The sequence below is a fragment of the Lynx rufus genome, unplaced genomic scaffold, assembly GCF_022079265.1.
Source record: "Lynx rufus isolate CCGP_SWC_20201006 ecotype Redwood Valley unplaced genomic scaffold, mLynRuf1.p SCAF_9, whole genome shotgun sequence".
Classification (NCBI taxonomy): Eukaryota; Metazoa; Chordata; class Mammalia; order Carnivora; family Felidae; genus Lynx; species Lynx rufus.
The window spans coordinates 96,667,628-96,691,843 of NW_025814897.1; the positions used below are offsets into that span (position 1 = coordinate 96,667,628).

Sequence of the window (24,216 nt, forward strand, 5' to 3'; positions counted from 1 at the left end):
GCTACCACACGGCCCCGGCCCTAGCCTACTTCCAAGAGCCCCTGGTTCTTTATTACCTCTCCAGGTGGTGCCAATGCCTCCAAAGTTTGAGAACTGTGGCTCAATGTGTGGTTCTTCCATGTGTGGATATTGCTGAGCCTTTCCTGTAAAGATGCGAAGAAAGGCCATTTTAGGTAATGGGGAGCTCCTGGGGAGATCCCTGTGGAAGGGAAAGGGTGGATCTTATTATTGCCCTTGACACTACTTTGTACTTAAAAGCAGAGCATGCGGGCACAAAGCAAGCTTAGTGACAGGAGGAGGGTGGTGGAGAGGTCTCTGAGCCCTGACCTTCAAGGACAGTTTCACCAGGCATAGTAAGGATTTTAGGCCGGAGAAGAGATGAGTGGAAACAGAGATAAAGGTAAATGTGGAATGGTAAGGAGGGGGAGCCGTGGGATATGGAGTGTGAGACGGGCTTTGGATGAGACATTGCTGTGGCTTCAGCTGGGGCTCCTGGACCCCCAGTGGGGTAGGACCCACCATCTGACTTAGGTTTTGGATTCCCAAAAGTGAGTACCAAGTTTTGAAGGTATGTGCACCCTTCCAGGAAGAGGCCTTGAGGGAGGATGAGGCCTGGGGTTAGCAGACTTGGGGTTAAAGCTCCCCTTTCCCATCCTACTTGTGTGAGTCACCTCCTTCTTTTGGGCCTCTGGTTTTTCATCTGTAAAGTGACGCTAATGGCAGTGCTCTGCTAACAGAGTCCTTTTGAGAATTAAATCACCCAGGCCAGAGCTTGGCTCCGACAGTGCTCAATCAGTGTTAGCTGTCACTGATAATATTGTGATTTGGGAGAGTTTTGTGTCCTCCCCCCCTCCAGAAGTTTACATCACTCATGCTCATCCTGGATATATTGGGGGGCCTTGTTGAATTCAATGGACTGTAATAAATTATGTCATTAGTTGCTCCATCTGAAAGCTGGGAATAATTCTTACCACCTAGAGGTTAGGATTAAATGCTGCGTGTGGCTGGGGCTGCTGGGCAGCCTCTAGGCTCACTCATTAGGTAAGTGACCCGGGTTGAAAATGCTGGTCTAGTGTTTATTACCAAAGTCTGGTTGGCATATGTGTGCAACACAGGTGAGGCTGTGTTCCGATAAAACTGTATCTACAGAAACATGAGTCGGGCCTCTATTCTGTCACTACACTAAAGTCTCTTGTAGATCATCTGCGAATTCTCTAGTGTCTTCCAGGCAGACACTAGTAATCTGTAGATAGCAGAACTCCAGATTGCCTTGTTCTAACTCTAATTTCTTTCCTTGCCTAATCTCGGCCAAGACCTCTGGTACAATGTCAGCTATTTGACAGTGACAATGGGTGGCCTTTCCTTTTGTTCAGGAGTTCAAACCTTTCAGAATTTCCCAAATGAGTAAGAGTCTGGCTTTTTGGCTGAGAGATGTCTAATGTTAAAGAGGTATCCATTCATCCTATTGTCTAAGTCAAGAATGGGTGTCTAATTTTGTCAGATGTCTTTTTAGTGTCTATAGATCAAATGATTTTTATTCCCCTAGGATCTGTTAAGGAGAAGTTCATTCAAATCATGGGGTTGAACCATCCTTCCATTCTGTATGATCCCATTTGGTCATAAGGTTATGTTACGATGCGTTTGGAGTCTGTGTGCAAAGTGCTATTCAGCATTTAAGTATTGATAATTTTTTTTTTAATGTTTATTTATTTTGGGGACAGAGAGAGACACAGCATGAATGGGGGAGGGGCAGAGAGAGAGGGAGACACAGAATCGGAAACAGGCTCCAGGCTCTGAGCCATCAGCCCAGAGCCCGACGCGGGGCTCGAACTCACGGACCGCGAGATCGTGACCTGGCTGAAGTCGGACGCTTAACCGACTGCGCCACCCAGGCGCCCCTAAGTATTGATAATTTGATGATAGGTAAGACTTGTCCATAGTTCTTCCTATAAACTTCATCAGATCTGTTATTGTTTAGTTGTAAAATGTGGGTGAGTTTCCTCTTCTCTGGACAGTTTAAATAGAACTGGAATAATATACTTCTTTAAATATATGGTAGAGTTCCTGGTGAGACTGTCTGGACCAGTTACTTTTTTAGGGAATTAGTCCTTTGATAACTTTTATGTAAATTGATTTCTTTTGACATTATTTCTCACCTGAGATTAGGATTAATAAACTATATTTTTAAGCTAAATTAGTAATTTCATCCAGACTTAAACATTCTCTATATGTGCTTTTTTTTTTTTTTCTGAGAATTGGCTCTTCATTTCTTTCCTACTATAAATAATTATGTAAATGTGCTCCTGTGTCCTTGGCACCTGCCCCCATATGGGTCTTTCCACTTAATGGGCTAGCACTGGAAGCAAACTTACTTGGCTATTTATATCCTAACAGAATTTTAAATTAGCTACAGCTGCATTTGAAAAACCTGCTTCCTAAATATATTAAAATTCCTAAGTGTACAATTTGAACTATGACAAATGGTATAGCCATGTAACCACAACCTCAAGTTATAGATCACGTCATCTCCCCAGAATGTTGCCTGTGCCACGTTGCTGTCATTTTCCCAACCTCCTCCCCAGGCAACCTCTGTTCTGATTTTTATCACTATGGGTTACTTTTGCTTGTTCCATAAGTAGAACTGTACAATGTGTACTGTGTCTGGTTTCTTTCGCTCAGTTGGCCTTAGCTTTTAAAGGCAAACTTACTTGCTCAGATTAGTAGTATCCTCTGCACAAATCTAGTCCCTCTAGCAGGGAGGAATTGGTAACACCTATTGAAATATTGATCCTTTGATGGCTACAGGATTCTAGGTTGGGAGTTATTTTCTCTCTATATGTTGAAAATAACATTTCAGGGGTACCTGGGTGGCTCAGTCGGTTAAGCATCCGACTTCAGCTCAGGTCATGACCTCATGGCTCGTGAGTTCGAGCCTTGCGTCAGGCTCTGTGCTGACAGCTCCGAGCCTGGAGCCTGCTTCAGATCCTGTGTGTGTCTTTCTCTCTCTCTGCCTCTACCCTGCTCACACTCTGTCTCTATTTCTCTCAAAAATAAATAAACGTTAAAAAAAATCTAAAAAACAAAAGAACCTTTCATTGTTTTCAGGTTTCTGCTGTTGGCTGAAGTCCGCTTTTGGTCTGTTATTCCTCTGAGGGTAACTTTTTTTCTTGGCTGATTTTTGAGATGTTTGTCTTTTTGTAGATCTATAATCTCCTAAATATATACGTATATACATATATGTATGTATATGTAGATTGCTTTATTTTAATTTGCATTTGTTGGGCTTGCTGAATCCATGCTGCGGTGTCTGGTTATTTGGCACTGATAAAACATCTTATTCAGATTGCTTCTGCTCTATTTTTCTCTTCCTTTGGGACTTGAAATGAATATGTATATGTACATTTTAGATCCTCTGCTATCTTCTTTTACTTTTGTGTCTTCATGTCACGTTTTAGAAAGTTTCTTCAGCCTCTTCTTCTGGGTCATTAATTTTTTCTTTAGCTGTATCTAATTTGATGTTAAACTCTGCCATTGAGGCTTTTCACTTTTGGTCAGTGGATTTTAACCTCTAGAATTGATTGATTTCTTTCAAATTTGTCCTGTTAATAATTTCCATTTATTCTGTCAGTTTTCAGACTTGAGTTTCTATCTCCTTGAGAAGAAAAGCAATCATTTTATAGTCTACTCTTAGTAGCTGGAGTCCATTTTAGTCTTTCTGTTGTCTGTACTGGTCTTACCTCATGCTGCTTATTCATGTGTCTGTATTTTGTGTTCTGGACACTGTATTTGAAAAGTCATCCTCTGAAAAATGCAACTAAGTCTAAGGTAACCACTTCCAGAGTATTTGTCAGCTTCTGCCCGGGGGCTTGGACTCAATACAGGAGGACAAGATTGTTGGGTGAAGTTAATCCGCCTTCAGCAATTGAGACTTCCTGGACATTGTGAAATGAGGCCAAGCTGCTGTCCATGTAAGGGCTGGTTTTCTTGTAGCTTTCTCTTGTTCTCAGGAGTTCTGGGCTAACGTGGGAGGTCTGAGGTTTAAATCCTGGCTCTACTGTGGCCTAGAAGTGACTCATCTTCATGAAGCTTCAGTTTTATCCCCTTGAATTGAGGTATCTTCTTATCTTACATATGAGAAACTGATGCCCAGACAGGGGAGATCATTCTCACAACATGCTACAATTGGTGAGTAGGAACTATAAAATAGAATCTAGGCTCTACAAGGCTGCTTTTACCTGAGACTTCAATTTTGCAACTTGTGTTTAGGGGTCTATTTCCCCCACACCTTGCTTCTCACGCACATAAAGGAGGCTCCGCAATCCTTATCATACTTCCCATAACAAGGAGGAAGTATCTGACTGAGGCCCAAGGACTGGGACACAAGGAGAAGCTGGTACATGGCAAAGGAAAGGAAGGTCGGAGGGCAAGACCGAGCTAGAGAGCTTGTAGGGTCCTAGGGAAAGTGACATAAAAATTGTCCTGCTTGGAGTCAGGTGCTGGCATTGCAAACAAATGAGCTGGTTCTAGCTCATTTCCCATGTTCATTCCCTATTCCCAGCTTCTACTGTTTGTCAGCCCTTTGGCTCTTTTCAGAAGGTTGTTGGTATCAGTTGGGCTGGTTCTGAGCCATGGCTTCTAGCTGTTATAGAAGACCCCTGAGTGTGACCTAATAGGCAGATGGTTGGAAGCTGGGGAATGTTGAAACCAAGGGTATGTACAAGACAACTTGAGGAAAGGGTTGGTATACCTCAATACCAGACAATTTAGGGGCATTATTGCCTTTGTGGGCCAACATTTTTCACAATAGACTTTTCTTATAGAAGATATAAGTCTTGGCAGAAATCTAACTGCCAGGTTTCCTCCTGGCCTTACCACATACTCATTTCAAATACATTTTGGGGTGCCTGGGTGACTCAGGCTAAGCGTCAGACTTTGGCTCTGGTCATGATCCTGCAGTTCATGAGTTTGACCTCTGCATCAGGCCCTATGGTGACAGTGTGGAGCCTGCTTGGGATTCTGCCTCTCCCTCTCTTGCTGCCCTTTCCCCACTTGCTGTCTCTCTCTCTCTCTCAAAATAAATAAATAAACTTAAAAAGAATTTGGGGGCACCTGGGTGGCTCAGTTGGTTAACCACCCAACTTTGGTTCAGGTCATGATCTCATGATTTGTGGGTTTGAGCCCGGTGTCGGGCTCTGTGCTGACAGCTCAGAGCCTAGAGCCTGCTGAGAATTCTCTCTCTCTCTCTCTCTCTCTCTCTCTCTCTCTCTCTCTCTGCCTCTCTGCCCCTTCCCTGTTCACACTCTGTCTCTGTCTCAAAAATAAACATTTAAAAAAGAAAAAAAATACATTTTGCCAAGAAAACACACTTCTTTTAGGTACTTGCCTTAGCACTATTTGCTGTTCCATAAGCCTGCCTGGAGAGGTTCTCATCCTAACTGCTTCGAGCAGCCTTTCTCCTCGAATAGCTTGTTGGGCCACACTGGCCTCCAGTTTCCCTTCCTGATCCTGATCACTGTTTTCTTTGTACCTGGAGTCCCTGGCTGAGGGCTGGGTGGATGGGACAGAGTCGTGGAGTTTTGGTAACATCAAGGACTTCCAGGGCAAGAAGTTCAAGAGAGCCCCTAATCCAGCCTGAACTGGGATTACTGCTTAAAGTCTGGGACCGTGTGCTGGTCTAGTGGATATTACAGAGCTGTGATATCTTTGGTTTTGTTATTAAGGTGATACAGGACAAAGACCTTCAATATGTGAGAGACTAGCCCTGGAAGAAAGCAGAAACTCCCTACTTCTTGCCCATTGAAGAGAAGTCTTGTCCAGCAGTGTGGCCCTTCCCACCAAACTCCTCAGAACCAGCAGGGATGATAGGCACCACCTTTTGGAAGGCAAAACCACAGGAATCTCTGTTGACACGTAACTACCCCTCTATGCTATCCGAGTATAGATTCTCCTTGACTTATGATGGACTTCTGTCCTGATAAACCCGTTGTAAGTTGAAAATGCATTTAATACACCTGAACTACTGAGCATCATAGTTTAGTCTTGCCTACCTTAATTATGTTTAGAACACTCACACTGGCCTACAGCTGGGCAAAATCCTCGAACGCTGTCCATTTTATAATAAAGTGTTGAGTATCTCATTTAGTTTGTTGAATACTGAAAGTGAAAAGCAGAAGGGTTGTATGGGTACAGGATAGTTGTAAATGGTTTTTACCCTCGTAATTGTGGGGCTGACTGGGAGCTGCATCTTGCTGCCAGTGCCCAGCATCATGAGACGGGATCCTACAGCACATCACTGGCCCAGGAAAAGGTTCAAATTCGAAATTCCAAGTACAGTTTCTACTGAATGCGTGTCACTTTTGCACCATCGTCAAGTCATAAAGTCAAGAACTGAACCATTCTATGTTGGGGGATGTCTGTATCTGGAAGGACCGTATGAGCTCCTTATCTGCAGGGTTGAAAGCCCCATTGAAATGACCCTTTAACTTGTAGGGGAGGCAGTCTGAGCCAGAACAAAGTATTTTGCTTGTGGAACAAAGGGTTAGTCTAGACATGAGAATTTATATCTGTTCAATCTCTTTCTAAACAGTATGCGTGTTCCTAATTCTGGCGCGTGAAGTTCTTTGTATCACTGCTGATGAGAAGTTGGCACCCTAAATCAAGACTCAGTACTGTTTCGTCCTGTGGCTGCATCTGGTCACCGCTCCATCTTCTATAGCAAAGTCCTCATGGCTTTGCTCTTCTCTTCATTGACTTGGCAACATCCTGTGGTTGTGCCTCTCCTCCTAGCTACCTATGTGCCAGGCACTGTGCTAACGATAGAATGATGAAGGCTGACCTGGGGAGATACTGAACATGTAACAGTATTAAGTGTCATGAGGGGGAAGTATAGATTGCTATGGGCATATCCCAGGCAGACTGAACATGTTTTGGAGAAGTTGGGCAGAGTGTCCAGTACTTTGAAGCGCTGGTGCAACAAACCTGTGAAGGAGGTAACGAGGCTTTGCATATGGCGGGGATGGAACTTAGAATAAGAACTCAGAATATGGCATCTAGTGGAAGGGCTGTAAATCTAGAATTTTTAGGAAAAGAGGTCTCTGTGTCTGGGAATATGAAGATTGTCATACAAAGAATTAGAGGCAGCTGTTGGCCTCAGGTTTTCTTACTGTGTGGCTTCTTGCTCTCCGATTTGTTTGGTTGATTCTTCAAGGCTTTTAAAAAGGTGTTTTTTTAGGTCTTTCCCATCATGTTGACTTCTCTTCAGATGAAAGGTTGGTCTGAATAGTTAGAGGCTCTCAAAGTAGAGTCTCAGGAACTTGTTTGAACTGAAAATTCTCAGGCCCCACCCCAGATTTACCGAATCAAAGTCTGGCAGTGAGGCCTCGCCATCTCTGTGCTAGCAAGTCCTCCAAGTGATTCTGGTGAAGTTTGAAGTTCAAGAACCATGTATCTAGCCCCTGGTTACTAGTGATGGAAGTCTGAGGCAGCTCTCACAGTGAGCAGGTTGAAGGTATTTATAAGGAAATGACACAAAGAAGGATAGAAGGACTGAAGAAAAATAGACAAAAAGAGGGGCTGATGTTCTAGAACAAGGGATGGCAAACTTTTTCCAAACAGGGCCAGATAATGAATATTTTATGCCTTGTGAGTCATATCCTATGGTCTGTGTCACAGCTATTCAGCTCTGCCATTATAGTGTGAAAACAGCCATAGATGATATATCAACAAACAAATGTGACTGTATTCCAGTAAAACTTTATTTACAAAAAGAGGTAGTTGGATTTGGCCCTTGGGCAGTACTCACCTCTATGCTAACAGAATAATTTACTCAGGCTTTTTATTCTTTATCTCTCTCTCTCTCTCTCTCTCCCTCTCTCCCTCTCCCCCTCTCCCTCTCCCTCCCTCCTCCCCCCCATCTTTCCCTCTCTTTCTTTCTTTTTCTCTCTCTGTCTCTTTATTTCTACAGAATCCCCTTTTCTTAGAACACTGTAAAGCAGGAATTGCTCTGATGGAGGGAGAGGGAGGAGACCCCAGAAGCATACCTGTTCACTTTCCCCTTTTTCTCAAAGTGGGCCCTAATGCTCTTCTTCAGAACACATTTTAATGCCATTTAACTACAGTGTTCCAGGGTCTGGGCTTGGGGCCTCTTAGGCATTGCCCTCAAATGAGTCGGTAATTCTCCCTGAGCCAACATGTACCTATACCCAAGTCATGGAAGTAGGAGGAGGCAGTGAGGAGCCTGAGATCGGGCCTGGATCTCCTCAGGGTCAAGGAGGGTTTCCTTTAATGCACTGCGTGGTCTCTCGCTTTCTCTGCAGGTTCCAGCCAGCCTGCTGAGGCCAAGACAAAGACCCAGAGCATGAGTGATCGATTAGGCATGTTCCGTATGCCCTCTGCCCGGATGAGGGGTCAGGGCCTCAGAAACCAGAGAATCCACACCCACCTGATGGAGATGATGCTGCACTTGAAGCAGACCATAGAGAAGAACCTCATGCACCTAACGACCAGGCACCTGCAGCAGGACCTGGTGCTGGAGGAGGAGAGGCACAGTCAGGCCGCCAGTGAGCAGGAAGCCCTCCTGGGCCGCTTAATGTACCAGTTGGTCAACCTCCTACAGTCTGGGGCCGTGGGTGGCCTAGGGCTCCAACCGTCTTGCCCTTCCCTGGACGTTAGGCGCGATGTCAGAGGTGGGCAGTGGGCCCAGTCCTCCAGGCAGCCTGACTGGCCAGTTCACCAACTGAGTGATCTTGAAGCTACATTTGTCAGTCAGCACCTGTCCAGCCGTGGGATTGACATCTCTGCCTTATACCACTCCAGCTTCCAGGACTACAAGATCTACCAAAGAGACAAATACCACGAGGACAAGAACACCATGGTGAGGATGAGGGCAGGGGGAGACACCTATTCAAGGGCCCCAATCACTAGGGTTGACTGAGTCCTGTGCCAAGTACTGGGCTCTCTTACTCTTCTTAGCTCCGTAAAGTAGACGCTATTGTCGTCTTATAGATAAGGGAATGGGCACAGAAACAAGGTGACATGCCTAATAAAATTAAGAGCTGTGTCTGAGTCCCCTGCCTTCCAGTTCCCCCAGACTCCCGCCACCCCCCCCCCCCCCGCAGCCTGCTTTCCCTGAGTCCATGCTCTTCCCCACTAGGAGTCACTGTGGTCAAAGTGGTAAGCAGACATGCCCTCATGGAACTCAGTCTAGTGATGAATGTAGTCAGCCATTGGGGAAAGGAACATGAATAATAATTCCAAGTGTACAAGGGGTTGCCTGCTTCGGGTGGTCTAAGGTGTCTTAAAGACTGAATCAGCCAGCCATATGGTGGAGGTGGTGGGAGGGGGGACCTCTAGGTAGGAGGAACTACATGTGTGAAAGCTTCGTGGTGGGAAGGGCTGGGAGTGATAAGGGAAAGGCTGGGGGAAATGAGTGCTGTGACGAGGTGTGGATGGGGGCAGGCCATTGTGAGGTGTTGGGATGGTATCCTAAGTGTTAGGGAGCCAACGAGAGACTTCCAGCAAGGGAGGTTCACTACAGCTCTCCAGCCAAAGGATGGAGGACAGTGCTAGTCAAACCTTCTTTTCTGTTTCTAGCTAAGTGATGTGTGGTCAATGGCCATCTGCTTCTCTGGGGACCAACTGAGCCCAGTATTTCCACTGGACTCTGAGGGACCATATCTCCTCCAATAAGTTGAAGGGCCCTCTCATGGAAGCAGAGATGGGTATGAGGCAGGTACTGGGTCAGGCAGTGGGTTCTGCCCATCGCTGTGGTCACGTGGCTAGTAGGTTATTCAATCTTTCTGAGATTCACTCTCTTTAAGTCATGTGCTAGGGTCTGGCACATGATAAGAACTCAACGACTGGTATCTGGTATATAAGTACTATGTGGCTCTGAAGGGGAAAACTTGCAAGCTGTAAGATTTTTGGGTCTGTGAAAGTTTTCTAGCACTTGAAGTTGTTAAACATGGATTGAACTGCCTCATGGGGCAGTGAGATTTCCATTTGAAATAACCTAGGATGAGTATTTACTAGAATGTTTAAGGAGGCCCATATAGGGCAGGGCAAATGGACTGATCTCAGATTCCTTCCATCTCCAGGGCTTCATTAACCTTGGACTCAGTGAGAATAAGCTCTGCCTCGATCTGATGACTGAACGGGTAAGCCAAGCCCTGTGCTATGCTGGGACCCGCCATCGGGCCTAGTTTCACTAGAATGTTTCTTAGCAAGTGGCAGATACAGGAGTTGGACTTAGGAGTTTGGGGAAAGAAGGGAGAAAAGAGCTTCTAGAATAGCACATCTAACCTTCTGACTCACTGACTGTGTTTGGAGGTGTGCTGTGGACGGGTATATGGTGGGTAGGCTGCCAAGGGAGCCTCTGGCCCTGTAGGGCCATCAGACACTCCCCAGTGATTCTCTATTTGTATAGTCTATGACAAGATTGGGCTTCCATTCATTAAGGGGCATGTTTCCCTGTTCGTCTTCTGTCAGGCCCTGTGTTGTAGGGCAAACACCCAGATGTGTCTGAGCCGTGGGATGAGGCCTGTTGGGCTTCCTTGGGCCGGCTGTCCTCATGCTCTGTTTGTCCACAGTTGAGTCAGAGTGATATGAACTACATTGAGGATGACTTGCTGCAATATCCTGATTGGAGAGGGCAACCATTGTAAGTAACTTCCAGATCTAAAGTCTCTTGGCCCCTAGACACCTGCTCTCATCCAGGGAAGGACCCAAAGCACCAGATTTTTGGTTGGCTACCTCCCTATTTCTTTGGGTAACAACTTCTACAAAATATCTAGAGCGAAACCTCATCAGGAGCCTGGTGTCATAGAAATAACACTGCCCTATTGGGGTGCCTGGGTGGCGCAGTCGGTTAAGCGTCCGACTTCAGCCAGGTCACGATCTCGCGGTCCGGGAGTTCGAGCCCCGCGTCGGGCTCTGGGCTGATGGCTCAGAGCCTGGAGCCTGTTTCCGATTCTGTGTCTCCCTCTCTCTCTGCCCCTCGCCCATTCATGCTCTGTCTCTCTCTGTCCCAAAAATAAATAAAAACGTTGAAAAAAAAATTTTTTTTAAAAATAAAAAAAAGAAATAACACTGCCCTATAATTCAAAAGGCTTGATTTCTTGTCTCAACTCTCATACTTCTTGTCTGTGTCGCCTGGGGAGTTGATCGCCTCAGTCAGTAACCTATAACATGAGGTTGGATACCTTGCTCTTTGGAAAAGACTGTAGTCTAGATCCCGAATGAGGAAGGGCCCCTGGGCCTGGGCACCACAAAGTCTCTCTGGGTTTGTCCACAGCCTGCGAGAAGAGGTGGCCCAGTTCCTGACCTACTACTGCAAGGTACCTGACCAGCTTGATCCAGAAAATGTGAGTCAGTTTCCCACCCTCACTGCCCCCTTGGTAGAGGGCTTTATTCTTGGGGGACTCTTTTGTATTTTCTAGAACGAGTAGAGACCCTCAGGGCCAGGACAGAGGAAAGGCCAATGGATAAGGCCAGTGGATAACCAGATAAAGAGGTTCCTGATACCCGTCCTAGGGGGAGGGAGAGAAAAGGGCTAGACCTTCTTATATGGGGGATGGGTTTTGATTTCTGTCTTCTGTCCATCTTCAGGTAGTTGTTCTAAATGGCTGCTCCTCTGTATTCTCCACACTGGCCATGGTTCTTTGTGATCCAGGGGGTAAGTTAATGGGCTTTGCTTTCCCTCTGGGAAATAGCAGCACAATGGGCACTGGACCTTAGGGAAGAAGAATATCTTGACCCAAGGCCTTTCCCCTAAAGTACTGGGACTTCTACATCGATCAGAACATCTTCCTACTATTTCTGTAGTAGCGAGAGATTTGGGTCCCCATTTAATATGGAAAGAAAACGTGTGATGGTCCTCAGTGAGTTATGCTTTAGAAATGTGACAATGGGAGCCAATTCAGTATATTCTTAGCTGGGCTTCTGGACTCAACTCCAATACAGAGAGCCCTGGTAAACTGGCTCACAATATAGATTTCCTATCCTCGTCCACCAAACAAACAAACAAACAAAATACACACACACACACACACACACACACACACACACACACAAAACCCCTCCCCCCCACCTGAACAAACAAACAAAAAACTAATTAGTTCTAGATCAAACAAGGCTGAGGGATCTGTTCTTGGTCTCCCTCCAAACAACACCCAAACAAGAGTCTCAGATCTTGATGAGCTCTGGCTGTGTAGAAGGAAGTTACCAAGATGGCGGTTTCATTCAAAGGAGTGAGTCCTTGGTTTGCTCATCAGTGAGGCAAAAGGAACGGGAAGAAAAGAACCCATGGGTTCACCAAGTCTAGGTAACCTGAGCCATGCAGAGAGATGAGCGCCCTCTCTGGGCACAGACCTCAGCCTCTTGTGTTCCTACTGGAGCTGGTAAGACTCAGTGGATGACTAGCATTTCACCTGTTAGCAAGCCTATTTTGGTTTGTAACCTGGATTCTGAGCCATTCATAGCAATATTCTTCCCCTTCTCCTTCTCTAGCATACCCCCAAAGAAGAAACTTCTCTAGTGTTCCCCAAATAACATTTATAAGAATGCAACTTTTATAGAGCCTGAGCCCAAAAGCATTAAGCCCCAAGCAGGATGGATTGCCAAACTAACCTTCTCTGTCTATAGTGTTGCTGCTGGTCTGGGGGGCCTGACGTGTTCTGACGGGGAGACCATGGACTGACGACTTTGTCTCCCTGTGCTTCCAGAGGCCTTTCTGATTCCTGCCCCCTTTTATGGTGGCTTCGCCTTTAGTGCCTGCCTGTATTCGAAAGTTGAGCTGATTCTTGTCCACCTGGACAGTGAGGTCAGAATGGGGACCCTTCCCCCTGCTTAGCCCACCTAGGCAATGGAAGGTCTCTAGGGCATTTGGAAGGTGTAGGGGAACTCTCTTTCCTCCTATATAAGTGACAGTGGGGGGAGATGGAGAAATTAGAGCAAAGAAGGCAAGTGGGGCTGCAGCCCTGGGCATGAAGCATTGTTCAGTGTCTGTGGGATGAGGAACTAAGGCTTAGAAGCTTTCTGGTAGGCAGTTCTCAGACAGCGTTTGTCTTCCAGGTCACAGATGCAAATCCCCATCCTTTCCAGCTCACTGTGGACAAGCTGGAGCAAGCTCTACTTGAGGCTAGGATTACAGTAAGGAGGGACCTCTGTCTTCAGGGTGGGCATTGCTGTCCCTGAGAAGGGTTGAGGACTGAGACCCAGTACAACCTTCTCACCATGGTGGTATGGGCTCCTTCGGAAGAAGCAGTGTCCCAGGTGCCATGTCCCCCTGGGAGCCCTGAGCCTTGTCTATGGCAGCCCCCAGAGCTCCTTCTGGGGCTGCATGTTCAAGATCCCACCTAAAGGAGCTGAGATCCCAATGAGGCCTTGGTTGGGTGTCCATAATGGGGTGACCTTTAGCTGATGTGACCTTTAGCTGAACTTCAGGTAGATGTGTAGGACTTGTGTTCACTCAGTTATGGTTTTTTATATTTTTTTTTAGGGGAAAAAGGTCAGAGGCCTCATTCTAACCAACCCTCAGAATCCTTTGGGAGATGTCTACTCTCGAGACTCACTACAAAAATACCTGGAGTTTGCCAAGAGGTAAGAGTTACACCCCTCAAGACTACACAAAGTCCCTTAACAATGTTCTGATCACTCACGGTCAAGAAGTCAGAACCAGACAAAACTTACTCCAATATTTTTACTGCACAGTACACTTTGCAAAGCTATGTAGAACTCACACTGAAATTGAAGGAAAAGGCGCCCACATGCTTCAACCCTACATTTTTGGGCCATTTTGCCTTTTTTCTTTTTTTTTCTTGCCCAGGTACAGACACCTACATAACAATTATGATCTGGTTTTGTTGCTTTTCCAATTCTTGTTGTGTAACCACTCTCTCCCAGCATCCATTTCCCAAACTACTTGGCCTGAGGTGCTGAGAAAGACAGACTTTCAGACCTTGTGGGGTGAAGATGTGTCTCCAGAGAACCCTCATGTCCCATTCCTACAAACATGTTGACATCCACCATCTCTGGAGTTCTGAAATAGCCCTATTGTTTAGGGTACCTAATCTCCCATTTTCCAGAAGAAACACTTATTCAAATTTCATAACTCTAATCCAGACCAATTCATGGCAGAACAGGAGGACAAGAGGATGAACACTGGAAGTCCGTGGGCTGGAATTTGACAGAACTAGGTTCAAATCCCAGCTCTAGCGTCTGCTGATTGAGGATATGAACTATGTCTCAGAAACTGTTTCTTCATCTGTGAGATGGAGATACCACCACTGCTTCAGAGGGTTGTTGGGAAAATAAACAAGATGATGTGCATTAGCACTGAGCCCACTGAATGCCCCTACTCAGTTCGGACCCTGGGTGGGAGCTCCCTGACTACACCAGATATAAAACTCTTTGGGACACCCAGCCCTCCTCGTTGGTCTCTGCTTTACAGTTGAAGGGTTAGATGTTCTCCTGAGTGTCTTTGGGTCCTCTTCTTTCCTACCCCCGAGCTAGGTCTAAAGACCCCTTCTGGTGGCCACCCCCCTTCTACCTTGCCATGCCGCTTGGAAGGGTTGGATGGGCTGCTGGAGCAGTAGGAGTAGCTGATCTGTGTCCAGAGAAGACCATAAAAGAAAATGAGTTGAGATTGGAGAGCGCCTAGACATTCTCCTTCTTTTACCCAACCTGCAGGTACCACCTTCATGTAATTATAGATGAGATTTACATGCTGTCTGTGTTTGATGAATTCATCACATTCCACAGTGTTTTGAGCATGGAAAGGTGAGTTGGCCTCAGCTGTTGGGAATGAGAGCCAGGAGGTTCCTGCTTTTGCAGGGTGAGTTCATGTGCCATAAACTTTACCAGCTATGTGCTAGGAAAAGGGCTAAGTGCCACTGGGAGTGTGAAAATGAGCAAAGCATCATCTTTCCTCTCAAGTGTCTTTAAGTTTGTTTATTTTGAGAGAGAGGATGTGAGTGGGGGAGGGGAAGAGAGAGGGAGAGCAAGAATCCCAAGCAGGCTCCACGCTGTCAGCACAGAGCCTGATGTGGAGCTTGAACTCATGAACTGTGAGATCATAACCAGACCTGAAATCCAGAGTTGGATGCTTAATCGACTGAGCCCCTCAGGTGCCCCCCAGGTGTCTTTTTTAAATGCCATTTTGTACATGAGATAACTTGACAGCATGGTAGAAAGGTTACTGTCAACATAAAGCCCTACAGAAGGTCAGGGAGGAAGTTCTTGATAAGCAGTACACAGGGAGAGAATAGAAATGGGGGAAACTTTTTAAAAAATTTTTATTTTGAGAGAGATTGAGTGAGCACGAGCAGGGGAGGGGCAGAGAGAGAGGGAGAGAGAGAGAATCCCAAGCCGGCTTGGTGCTGATAGCACAGAGCCAAATGCAGGGCTTGATCTCATGAACCATGAGACCATGACTTGAGCTGAAATCAAGAGTTGGATGCTTAACTGACTGAGCCAGCCAGGCGCCCCTAAGGCAAAACTTTCTTAAGGATAGTATATGGCCCTAAGATAGGATCCCAGCAGCCAAAGCAAGGCGAGGGCATGCCCAGCAGAAGGAGCAGCTTCACCAAAAATGGGACAATAAGAAATAGGTGAGCACATTTTAGAAACAATGGGTGGCCCATATGTGTGAAGAGCTAACTGCTAAAAAGGTGGCTTTGGACCAGCTACAGGAAGGCCACCAGCCAGGCTGAGGGTCCTGGACTTCGTTCAGTGGGCGCTTGGGAGCTGTCCCGTCTAGTTCGCCAGTGATACCTGTTGTTGATTTCCTGGCTTAACTGGGGCAACTGTTTCTTGAACTTTGGGCCCTGTAGGTCTTTTTGTGTAGGAAGGACCTCAAGTCCATTTTCCCCTTCTTACCCGCATTGACCCCAAGTGTTCATTCTTTACCTACTTCTTCATAACCATGATTGTACTGTCTCCTCTCCAGTTTGCCTGACCCCAACAGGACCCATGTGATCTGGGGCACCAGTAAGGTGAGCCCCAGCTTCCTGTCTTTGGGTAGGAAAGGAAAGGGAGCCAGGAGGTGGGCAGACCAGGTATTCCTTCCCCTACTTCTTTTCCTCTAGGATTTCGGCATCTCTGGCTTCCGCTTTGGTGTTCTCTACACCCACAACAGGGAGGTGGCCTCTGCTGTGAGCTCTTTTGGCTACCTCCATGGCATTTCTGGCATTGCCCAGCATAAGTTGTGCCGGCTGCTCCAGGACAGAGGTACTGAGTCCCATCCCGGGCTGGGATCTTGGCTAGACTCCATGGCCATGGGGATTCCTGGGTCTGCTTGGGCCTCCGATGTATGTCTAAAACACTGAGTGTTTTGGGCTGTCTTGGGCTCAGTGGTGGCAGGACAGGAAGTTTTGAAGAAGGGCAGGATGTGGCTCTGATAGTGTAGTAGGGCAGAGATGGAAGACGGAGCTGCTGGTCTGAAACGTAGATGGGCCTTGTGTCTAACTGTCTGGGGGCTCATGCTCTGCCTGGACAGGGATAGTCAAATTGTACTCTAAGGCTTGAAAGCCCAAAATTCGCCTTTATGTGGAGGTCAGTTTTCCCTCCCCAGTGCCCTGCTTGCTTTAGCCAAAGCTTACAAAGAAATGCCATGACTCCTTGAATATGACTTGGCTTCATCATCTAAGGTGGCCAAAGGAGGGCTGCCATTTGGGCAAGTTGGTGTGGCTAGATCTATGGCACCTGGATTCGACTTCCTCCGTGGATCACAAGTGAATACTGGCTTCAGAGGAAAGACCCCCCCCCCCCCTCTGTCTAATGCCATGGCCCAAACTTAGATAAGGCCCTGTCTCTTTAATTCCCTATAACAGAGCAGATGCCAGGCTGGAGGATTTAAATTAAAAGCTGGTATAGAATGTTACAAATGAATGTCATTCAATAATCTGGTTTAGAGACACTGTCTTTAAGCTTTGGCAGGGGGAAAGGGGCAGATAGGAGAAATCCAAGCAGATGTCTCTGGTGGATGGTGCCAGGCCCTTTTGATATTTGGCAGAAACCAGGTGCCTAGCCCCTCGAACACTAGTTCTCAGCCTTCGACACATGGGAACTGTCTGGGGAGCTTAAATGCTGATATATGGGTGTTCTCCCCCAAGATTCTGATTTAGATGATCTAGGGCTATAACCTGGGCATCAGGACTTTTGAAAGCTCCCCAAGCATATCTAGGTTTCTCAAAGTCTGCTGCGTGAGGCTCTGAGGCAGGAGGTAAGGAGGGCTCTGATTATCTGCTACTTGCCCAGTTGACAATAGCAACATCAACCTCACTTAGGGGGTACCCTGACTCTTTGTATCAGGGGTGTAAATCCAAATAGAACATCCCTACCAGACTATTGAGAAGCCTGATATCTCTACCCCGGCTCTAGGTAAGTGGTGGGTGTGTTGGGGATAAAGGTCATCAAATATAATACAGAGTCAGTCTTGAATAGGAACAGCTGGCACAAAGCCCAGGTAGGGAGCCTTGGGTAAGGATCCCTCTGGCAGATCTCTGCCACAAGCCCTGTGACAGCGGTCTTTCCCCACCCATCCAGAGTGGATTGACAAAGTATACCTGCCCACCTACCGCTCCCGGCTGCAGATAGCTCACGGATACATGACCAAGAAGTTGGAGGCATTAGGGATCCCTTTTCTCAACCGTGGCTCTGGCCTCTACATCTGGATGAACTTGAAAATGGTGAGCTCTGGGATGAGGCCCAGTGCCGTTGGGCAGACCTACCGGATGGGTCCTGGGCTCAGCTCCGTCCTTCTGCCTGCCCTAGTACCTGGATCCGTGCACCTTTGAGGAAGAGCTGCTCCTGCATCGCCGCTTCCTGGACAACAAGCTGATATTGTCCCGTGGCAGGACCTACATGTGCAAGGAGCCCGGCTGGTTCCGTATCACCTTTGCGGATAAGCCCCTCCTGCTAAAACAAGGTGAATGGTCCTGACCTCCAAATCCTGGCATCCTTCAAAGATGCCTCACCAACTCCTCTGTCGCCCGGTTCCTGAATCTTCCTGTTTTTGGCCTTTAGCAGCCGATAGCGCTAGCCCTCCTATACCATCTGTTCCATTTTCCGTTTTTTTTTTTTTAAGTCTATTTTGAGAGAGACAGCGCGAGTGGGGGAGAGGCAGAGAGGGAAAGAGCGAGAATCCCAAGCAGGCTCTGCACTGTCAGCACAGCAGAGCCTGACTTGGGGCTCGAACTCATGAAACCTTGAGATCATGACCTGAGCCGAAACCAAGAGTTGGATGCTTAACCATCTGAGACACCCAGGTGCACCCCACTTTCCTATCTCCTATTTCCCAAGCTCCTTTGCAAACAGGAACAGATAGGCACTTGAAGGACACTGCGCCCTTTGGGTATCTGTTCTGTGCATGCATTGAGCAGGGCATTGGGACTATCAGCTAATCAGAAGCGGTACACTGCCCTTGTGCAGCCGTGGTTTGGTAGGTGAGACAGACGGAGGACCATGGAGGTCCCTGTACATTATACTGTGGTGTTTCAGATTCTCCTCTGAAGGTTATAGAGAACATGACCTTTATTTCACCAACTTTTTTATTGCATCTCTCCGCATACCAGACACTCTTCTACCTGCTGGGAATAGGAGTGTTAACGAGAGAACGTTTATGTTACAGAAACATCTTTTAGAGCATGGACTGAGCCAAAGGACACTAGAGGCAGATAGAAACCCTGATGAGGACAAAGCTATAAGCCAGGTTACAGGATCGGAGATATGAAGGTGTCTGGCAGGTGGATACTGTGATAACGAAGCTTAGCAAGAGACCCTGGGGAGGCGGCAGGTAGACTGGGAAATCTGTCCCAAAGAAGGGAGGATTGAACTTCAGCATCCCTGAACGAGGGGCTCTGTGGTGGTCTGCCATGATCTAGGGATGTCTGGAACCCACCCACAAGCCCATTAAGTCTTCATTTCTCTGTCCCCATTTGGACTCTCTAGCCATGCACCGGTTCTATCAGGTGCTCTCGGAGCAGAAGCAGGATCTGATCATGAAGCAACTGGAGAATGCACAGAGAGAGTAAGTGGGCTGCCGCCAGTCACATGCTCAGGGCATCCCTGACATCAGCGTCTGGTCCAGAAGGCTGAGGGTTTTGGCCTGAGGCTGTGACAGAGCCAACAAGGGGCTCTTCCAGGAATGGGCTCATCTGACCCAATCATCAATTTTCTCAAGCTGAGCATCTGTCGTTTTGGAAGCGTTGCACCTTTTTAGTCTTTGCTAGCCATTGTGTGCCTATGTGGAATGCTTTTATAGAGTTTGGGGTGGGAGCTTTCGGGGTCCCTATTTTGATGGTTTTACTTTTGTATTTAGTATCTAATAAATTTAATCTTCTCTTAAACTCTAGGCCTATTTTATTTCTTTACATTCTTTTGTATCATCTTTGGGGGATTTTTTTTTTTTTTGGTCCTTTTTAAATTCTAAGGCAGGTTATATGTGAAGAATACTGCATGGGGAAGGTCAGAAAGGAGGAAAAAAAGCGATCTCTAATTGACAGAGCACGTTCTAGCTGTCAGGATCCTATGAGACACTGCATCCCATGAGATCAGGCCCACCTTACACCTGAGTGGGTAAGTGCAGGGTGGGGGCATAATACCAGACGTCCCTTCTTCCAAATAGGAGTTCTTTCCATTTGCGCCCCGTTCAAGAGGCTTTTAGAATTAATCTCTGGCGATGAGCCTGGGATCTCCCAGTTTCATATCGGGTGTTTTCAGCTGTTGGAATCACATCACCTGGGAGTTGCTCTGTAAAGCTCTTAGATATCTGCACTCTAGTTGGGGGATTGATGCTGTGAAACCGGCACAGCAGGGACTACCACATTTTGTAGAGGACAGAAGAGCTTTTAGCACCAATTGATAGCTTTGGTCGGTCACTTGGGTTTGTGATCATCCTCCCTCTCTTGGGTCCAGAGTTGGTGGTTCTTGTTCTTCAATGACAATCTTTCTTCTTCTTCTTTTTTTTTTTTTCCTAATCATCAAAAAGTAGCATGCCAACAAATCCTGATTCTTCAGTTTTTTTTTTTTTTTTAACTCCGGAAACCTTTTTTTTTTTTTTTTTTTTTTTTTTTTTAAGAGAAACTGACTAATAAGGTAATGGACAAGGGGGAGTTCACTGTATGAATGAGGGAGCTCACAGGACCAGAGAGAAGATGAAGATCAGAACCACAAGTGCTCTCAGGATCTCTCTAAGGGACCTAATAGCGAGTCTCATCAGCACACTGTGCTGGGGCAAAAGGGGTGGTGACTTCCATGGAAGGGGTAGACTATTTCTGTCTTCATTTCCACTCAAGATTTGAATGGTTGAAGGGAGAGAATTTAATATCTCCCTATCTATGAGCATGGAGTCTCCTTCCATTTATTTAGGTCTTTAATTTCTCTCAGCAAGGTCTTTGTGGCTTTCATTGTATGCATTTTGTTTTACACACATTTTAAGTTTATCACTATCCTATGCTTTTCATATTCTGTTAAATGTATTGTTAACTTCATTTTCTAATCGTTGCTAGTATGAAACAGATGTTTGTATCTTGTATCAGGAGCTTTGAAGGCTCTGAAGTTTTACCCTAGTTATAAATGAACAGGTGTTATGGATGCTGGCAGAAGGCATGAGAATCCAGGGTCAGAGATAAAGGACAGATTATTACTCAAAGAAGTAGCAGGAATCAGAGTAGCTGGTTTTGGCTCCCAAGTCCTGATTCCTATAGGGCAAATTGAAGAGTATCAACTGATGCTTGCACGTGCAGTGTGGTATTTTGCAGAAGAGGAAACTGAAGCTTAAGGAACATGATTCTTTTATGGTTAGCAGTAAGCCTGCCTGAACTTTGGCCCCAAGGGAGACATTATCCCTATTATATTGAGTAATAAACCCACCCTTTGCTCCAGAGGGAAATACTATTGCTATCATTCAGGGCTGTTCACTCTACACGTGTGTGTCTGTGTGTCTCCTTGAAGATAGCCTAGAACAAAGACAGTCAGTGCTCCTTTTTATAAGACAGGCAGAAACATGAGAGACCCAGAAAGAATCCTCTTGTGACATTGCTAAATTCATTTATTAGCCCTAGCAGTGTCGGGTGAGGGATTTCTTTGAATTTTCAGTGTATACAATCATGCTGACTGTGAATAAAGATGATTTTCCTTCTTCTTTTTCAACGTTTTTTATTTATTTTTTGGGACAGAGAGAGACAGAGCATGAACAGGGGAGGGGCAGAGAGAGAGGGAGACACAGAATCGGAAACAGGCCCCAGGCTCCGAGCCATCAGCCCAGAGCCTGACGCGGGGCTCGAACTCACGGACCGCGAGATCGTGACCTGGCTGAAGTCGGACGCTTAACCAACTGCGCCACCCAGGCGCCCCTCCTTCTTCTTTTTCAATATTTCTAATTTTTCTGTTCTAATTGCATTGCCTGGAACCTCCAGTGCAATGTTAACTAAAAGCAGTGAAGGAGGACATTCTTGTTCTCAATCTTAGGAGGACCTACGTCACTCTCTCTCTCTCTTTTTACTTTCTTTTTTTAACGTTCATCCATTTTTGAGAGCGAGAGAGAGAGAGAGACAGACAGACAGACAGAATATGAAGCTGGCTCCAGGCTCTGAGCTGTCAGCACAGAGCCCAATACAGGGCTCAAACTCATGAACCAGGAGATCATGACCTGAGCCGAAGTCGGACGCCCAACTGACTGAGCCGCCCAGGCGCCCCACTCTTAGTCTTAAGTACAATGTCACTGTAAGTATTTTTTATACTGCCCTTTCCCAGATAAGAGTTCCTTTGATTCCTAGTTTGCTGAGAGTTTTTCCATGAATGAGGGTTCAATTTTTGTCATGTTTTATATCTCGAGAGAAGATATAATTCTTTTAATTATTAATGTGGCAAACTACATTAAAATTTTTTTTTCAACGTTTTTTTTTTTTTTTTAATTTATTTTTGGGACAGAGAGAGACAGAGCATGAACGGGGGAGGGGCAGAGAGAGAGGGAGACACAGAATCGGAAACAGGCTCCAGGCTCTGAGCCATCAGCCCAGAGCCCGACGCGGGGCTCGAACCCACGGACCGCGAGATCGTGACCTGGCTGAAGTCGGACGCTTAACCGACTGCGCCACCCAGGCGCCCCACTACATTAAATTTTTTAAATGATGGGGTGCCTGGGTAGCTCAGTCGGTTAAGTGTCCGACTTTGGCTCAGGTCATGATCTTGTGGTTTGTGAGTTCGAGCCCCATGTCAGGCTCTGTGCTGACGGCTCAGAGCCTGGAGCCTGCTCCGGATTCTGTGTCTCCCTCTCTCTCTCTGCCCCTCCCCTGCCCATGCTCTGTCTCTCTCTCTCTCTCTCTTTGTCAAAAATAAATAAACATTAAAAAAATTTTGGGGGGGTGCCTGGGAGGCTCAGTCGGTTAAGCGTCTGACTTCGGCTCAGGTCATGATCTCACGGTCCGTGGGTTCGAACCCCGTGTCAGGCTCTGTGCTGACAGCTCAGAGCCTGGAGCCTGCTTTGGATTCTGTGTCTCCCTCTCTCTCTGCTCCTCCCCTGCTCATACTCTGTCTCTCTCTGTCTCAAAAATAAATAAAAACATTAAAGAAAAAATTAAGAAAAAATTTTTTAAAATATTAAGCCAAGGTCCTATTCCTGCAATAAGGCCTGCACAGTCATAATGCATCCTCAATTTATACATTGTTGGATTTGGTTCAGTATTAAGAATTTTGCATCTATTTTCGTGAGGAATATTGTGCTATAATTTTCTTTTTAGTATTGCATTGTTGGTTTTGGTATCAGAGTAATACTGACCTCTTAAATGTTTTTGGAAGTGTTCCTTATTTTTCTGAAAGGAAAATTTCCACATTTTGGCTATTGTGAATAATGCTGCTGCAAACACGGGCGTACAAATATCTCTTCAAGAATCTGCTTTCAATTCTTTTCAAAACATACCCAGAAGCGGAATTACTGGGCCAAATTTACTTCTATTTTTAATTTTTTGAGGAATCTCCGTATTGTCCACAGTGGCTGTACCATTTTACACTCCCACCCAAAGTGCGCAAGCGTTCCAATTTCTCCTTGCCAACATTTGTTTTCTGGTTTTTGGATAATTGCCATCCTCTTATTATTGACATGGTATATACTTTTTCCGATTCTACTTTTAACCTTTTGTCTTTTTATTTAACATGTCTCTTGCAATTACCGTATACTTGAACCTTGCTGCTTTGTCCAGTCTGATGATATTTTATTTTATTTTATTTTATTTTATTTTATTTTATTTTATTTTATTTTTTTTCTGATGATCTTTTAATTGGTCCTTCGTGATTACATTTTAATGTGATTATTGATATGGTTGGATTTCAGTCAGCTGTCTTGCTGTTTTCTATTGTGCCATATGCTCTTTGTTCATTTTTTTCCTTCCTGCCTGTCTTTTTTCAGATTAATCAAGCATTATTTAGGATTATTTTTTATTACCTTTTTTTGGCTTCTTGGTTATAGCTTTTGATTTAAAAGAAATTGTTTGGTATAGAGCAATGCTCTCAGCGAAAAGTTCACAGTTCTTATCATGGTTGGTTTACAAGGACTCATGACCTGAGCCCTGCCTCTATCTCCAACCTTTCACCCAAACCCCGCAAGCTCCAGCCATGTTAGATTTCTTCCCGTTTATTAATGTTCCACGTTGACCCTGACCTTCAAGCCCTATTAAACACTTCCATCTGCTTCCACCATTCCACCCTCTCACTATCTAGCTAGGACTTATCCTTCAGAACTCAGCCATCACTTCCTAAGTGTTTATAGCGATTTTATGCGTGTGTAGGGCTTCCTATGTGGGGCCAACGCATGTGCCGGGGTTGGCGGTGAATCTCCCTGCTGCATGCTTCCATGGCACTGAGTAACCTCTTTCTTAATAGTCGTCATATTTGTATGTCTGCCTTCCCAATCAACCACGCAGGCCCACTGTTAGTTTTGCTCATCATTGTACTCCAGTACTTTGCAGAGATCTGGCACAAAACAGGCATTCAATAAGAGTACTTATCAGAATTAAATAGAATGACTTAAATGGGGGAGAACTGGCTTGTTTTACAGAACATAACACAGAGGACCAACAAAGTCAGGAGAACTGCTTAAGGTCACAAGGGTAGTGGCAAGGCCAAAGAGAAGACCAGAAGTGGAGTGGGCAGAAGACAGCTCAGTCTTTCCAGCCATACTTGTGTTGAGTTAGCCTGCCGATTTCATGAGAAAGATTTTTCCTA

General features: G+C 45.9%; 1 protein-coding gene across 1 annotated transcript; it reads left to right on the forward strand.

The window, feature by feature from the left end:
• The first annotated feature begins 378 nt into the window (after positions 1-378).
• On the forward strand, positions 379-19,028 carry ACCSL (1-aminocyclopropane-1-carboxylate synthase homolog (inactive) like). Its single transcript, XM_047070010.1, has 15 exons — positions 379-400; positions 8,316-8,872; positions 10,095-10,154; positions 10,587-10,657; positions 11,291-11,360; positions 11,605-11,671; positions 12,720-12,817; positions 13,069-13,146; positions 13,496-13,596; positions 14,686-14,775; positions 15,944-15,989; positions 16,083-16,224; positions 17,542-17,684; positions 17,770-17,923; positions 18,946-19,028. The coding sequence occupies exons 1-15, from the start codon at positions 379-381 to the stop codon at positions 19,026-19,028; spliced, it is 1,782 nt and encodes a 593-aa protein (XP_046925966.1).
• Positions 19,029-24,216: the final 5,188 nt, after the last annotated feature.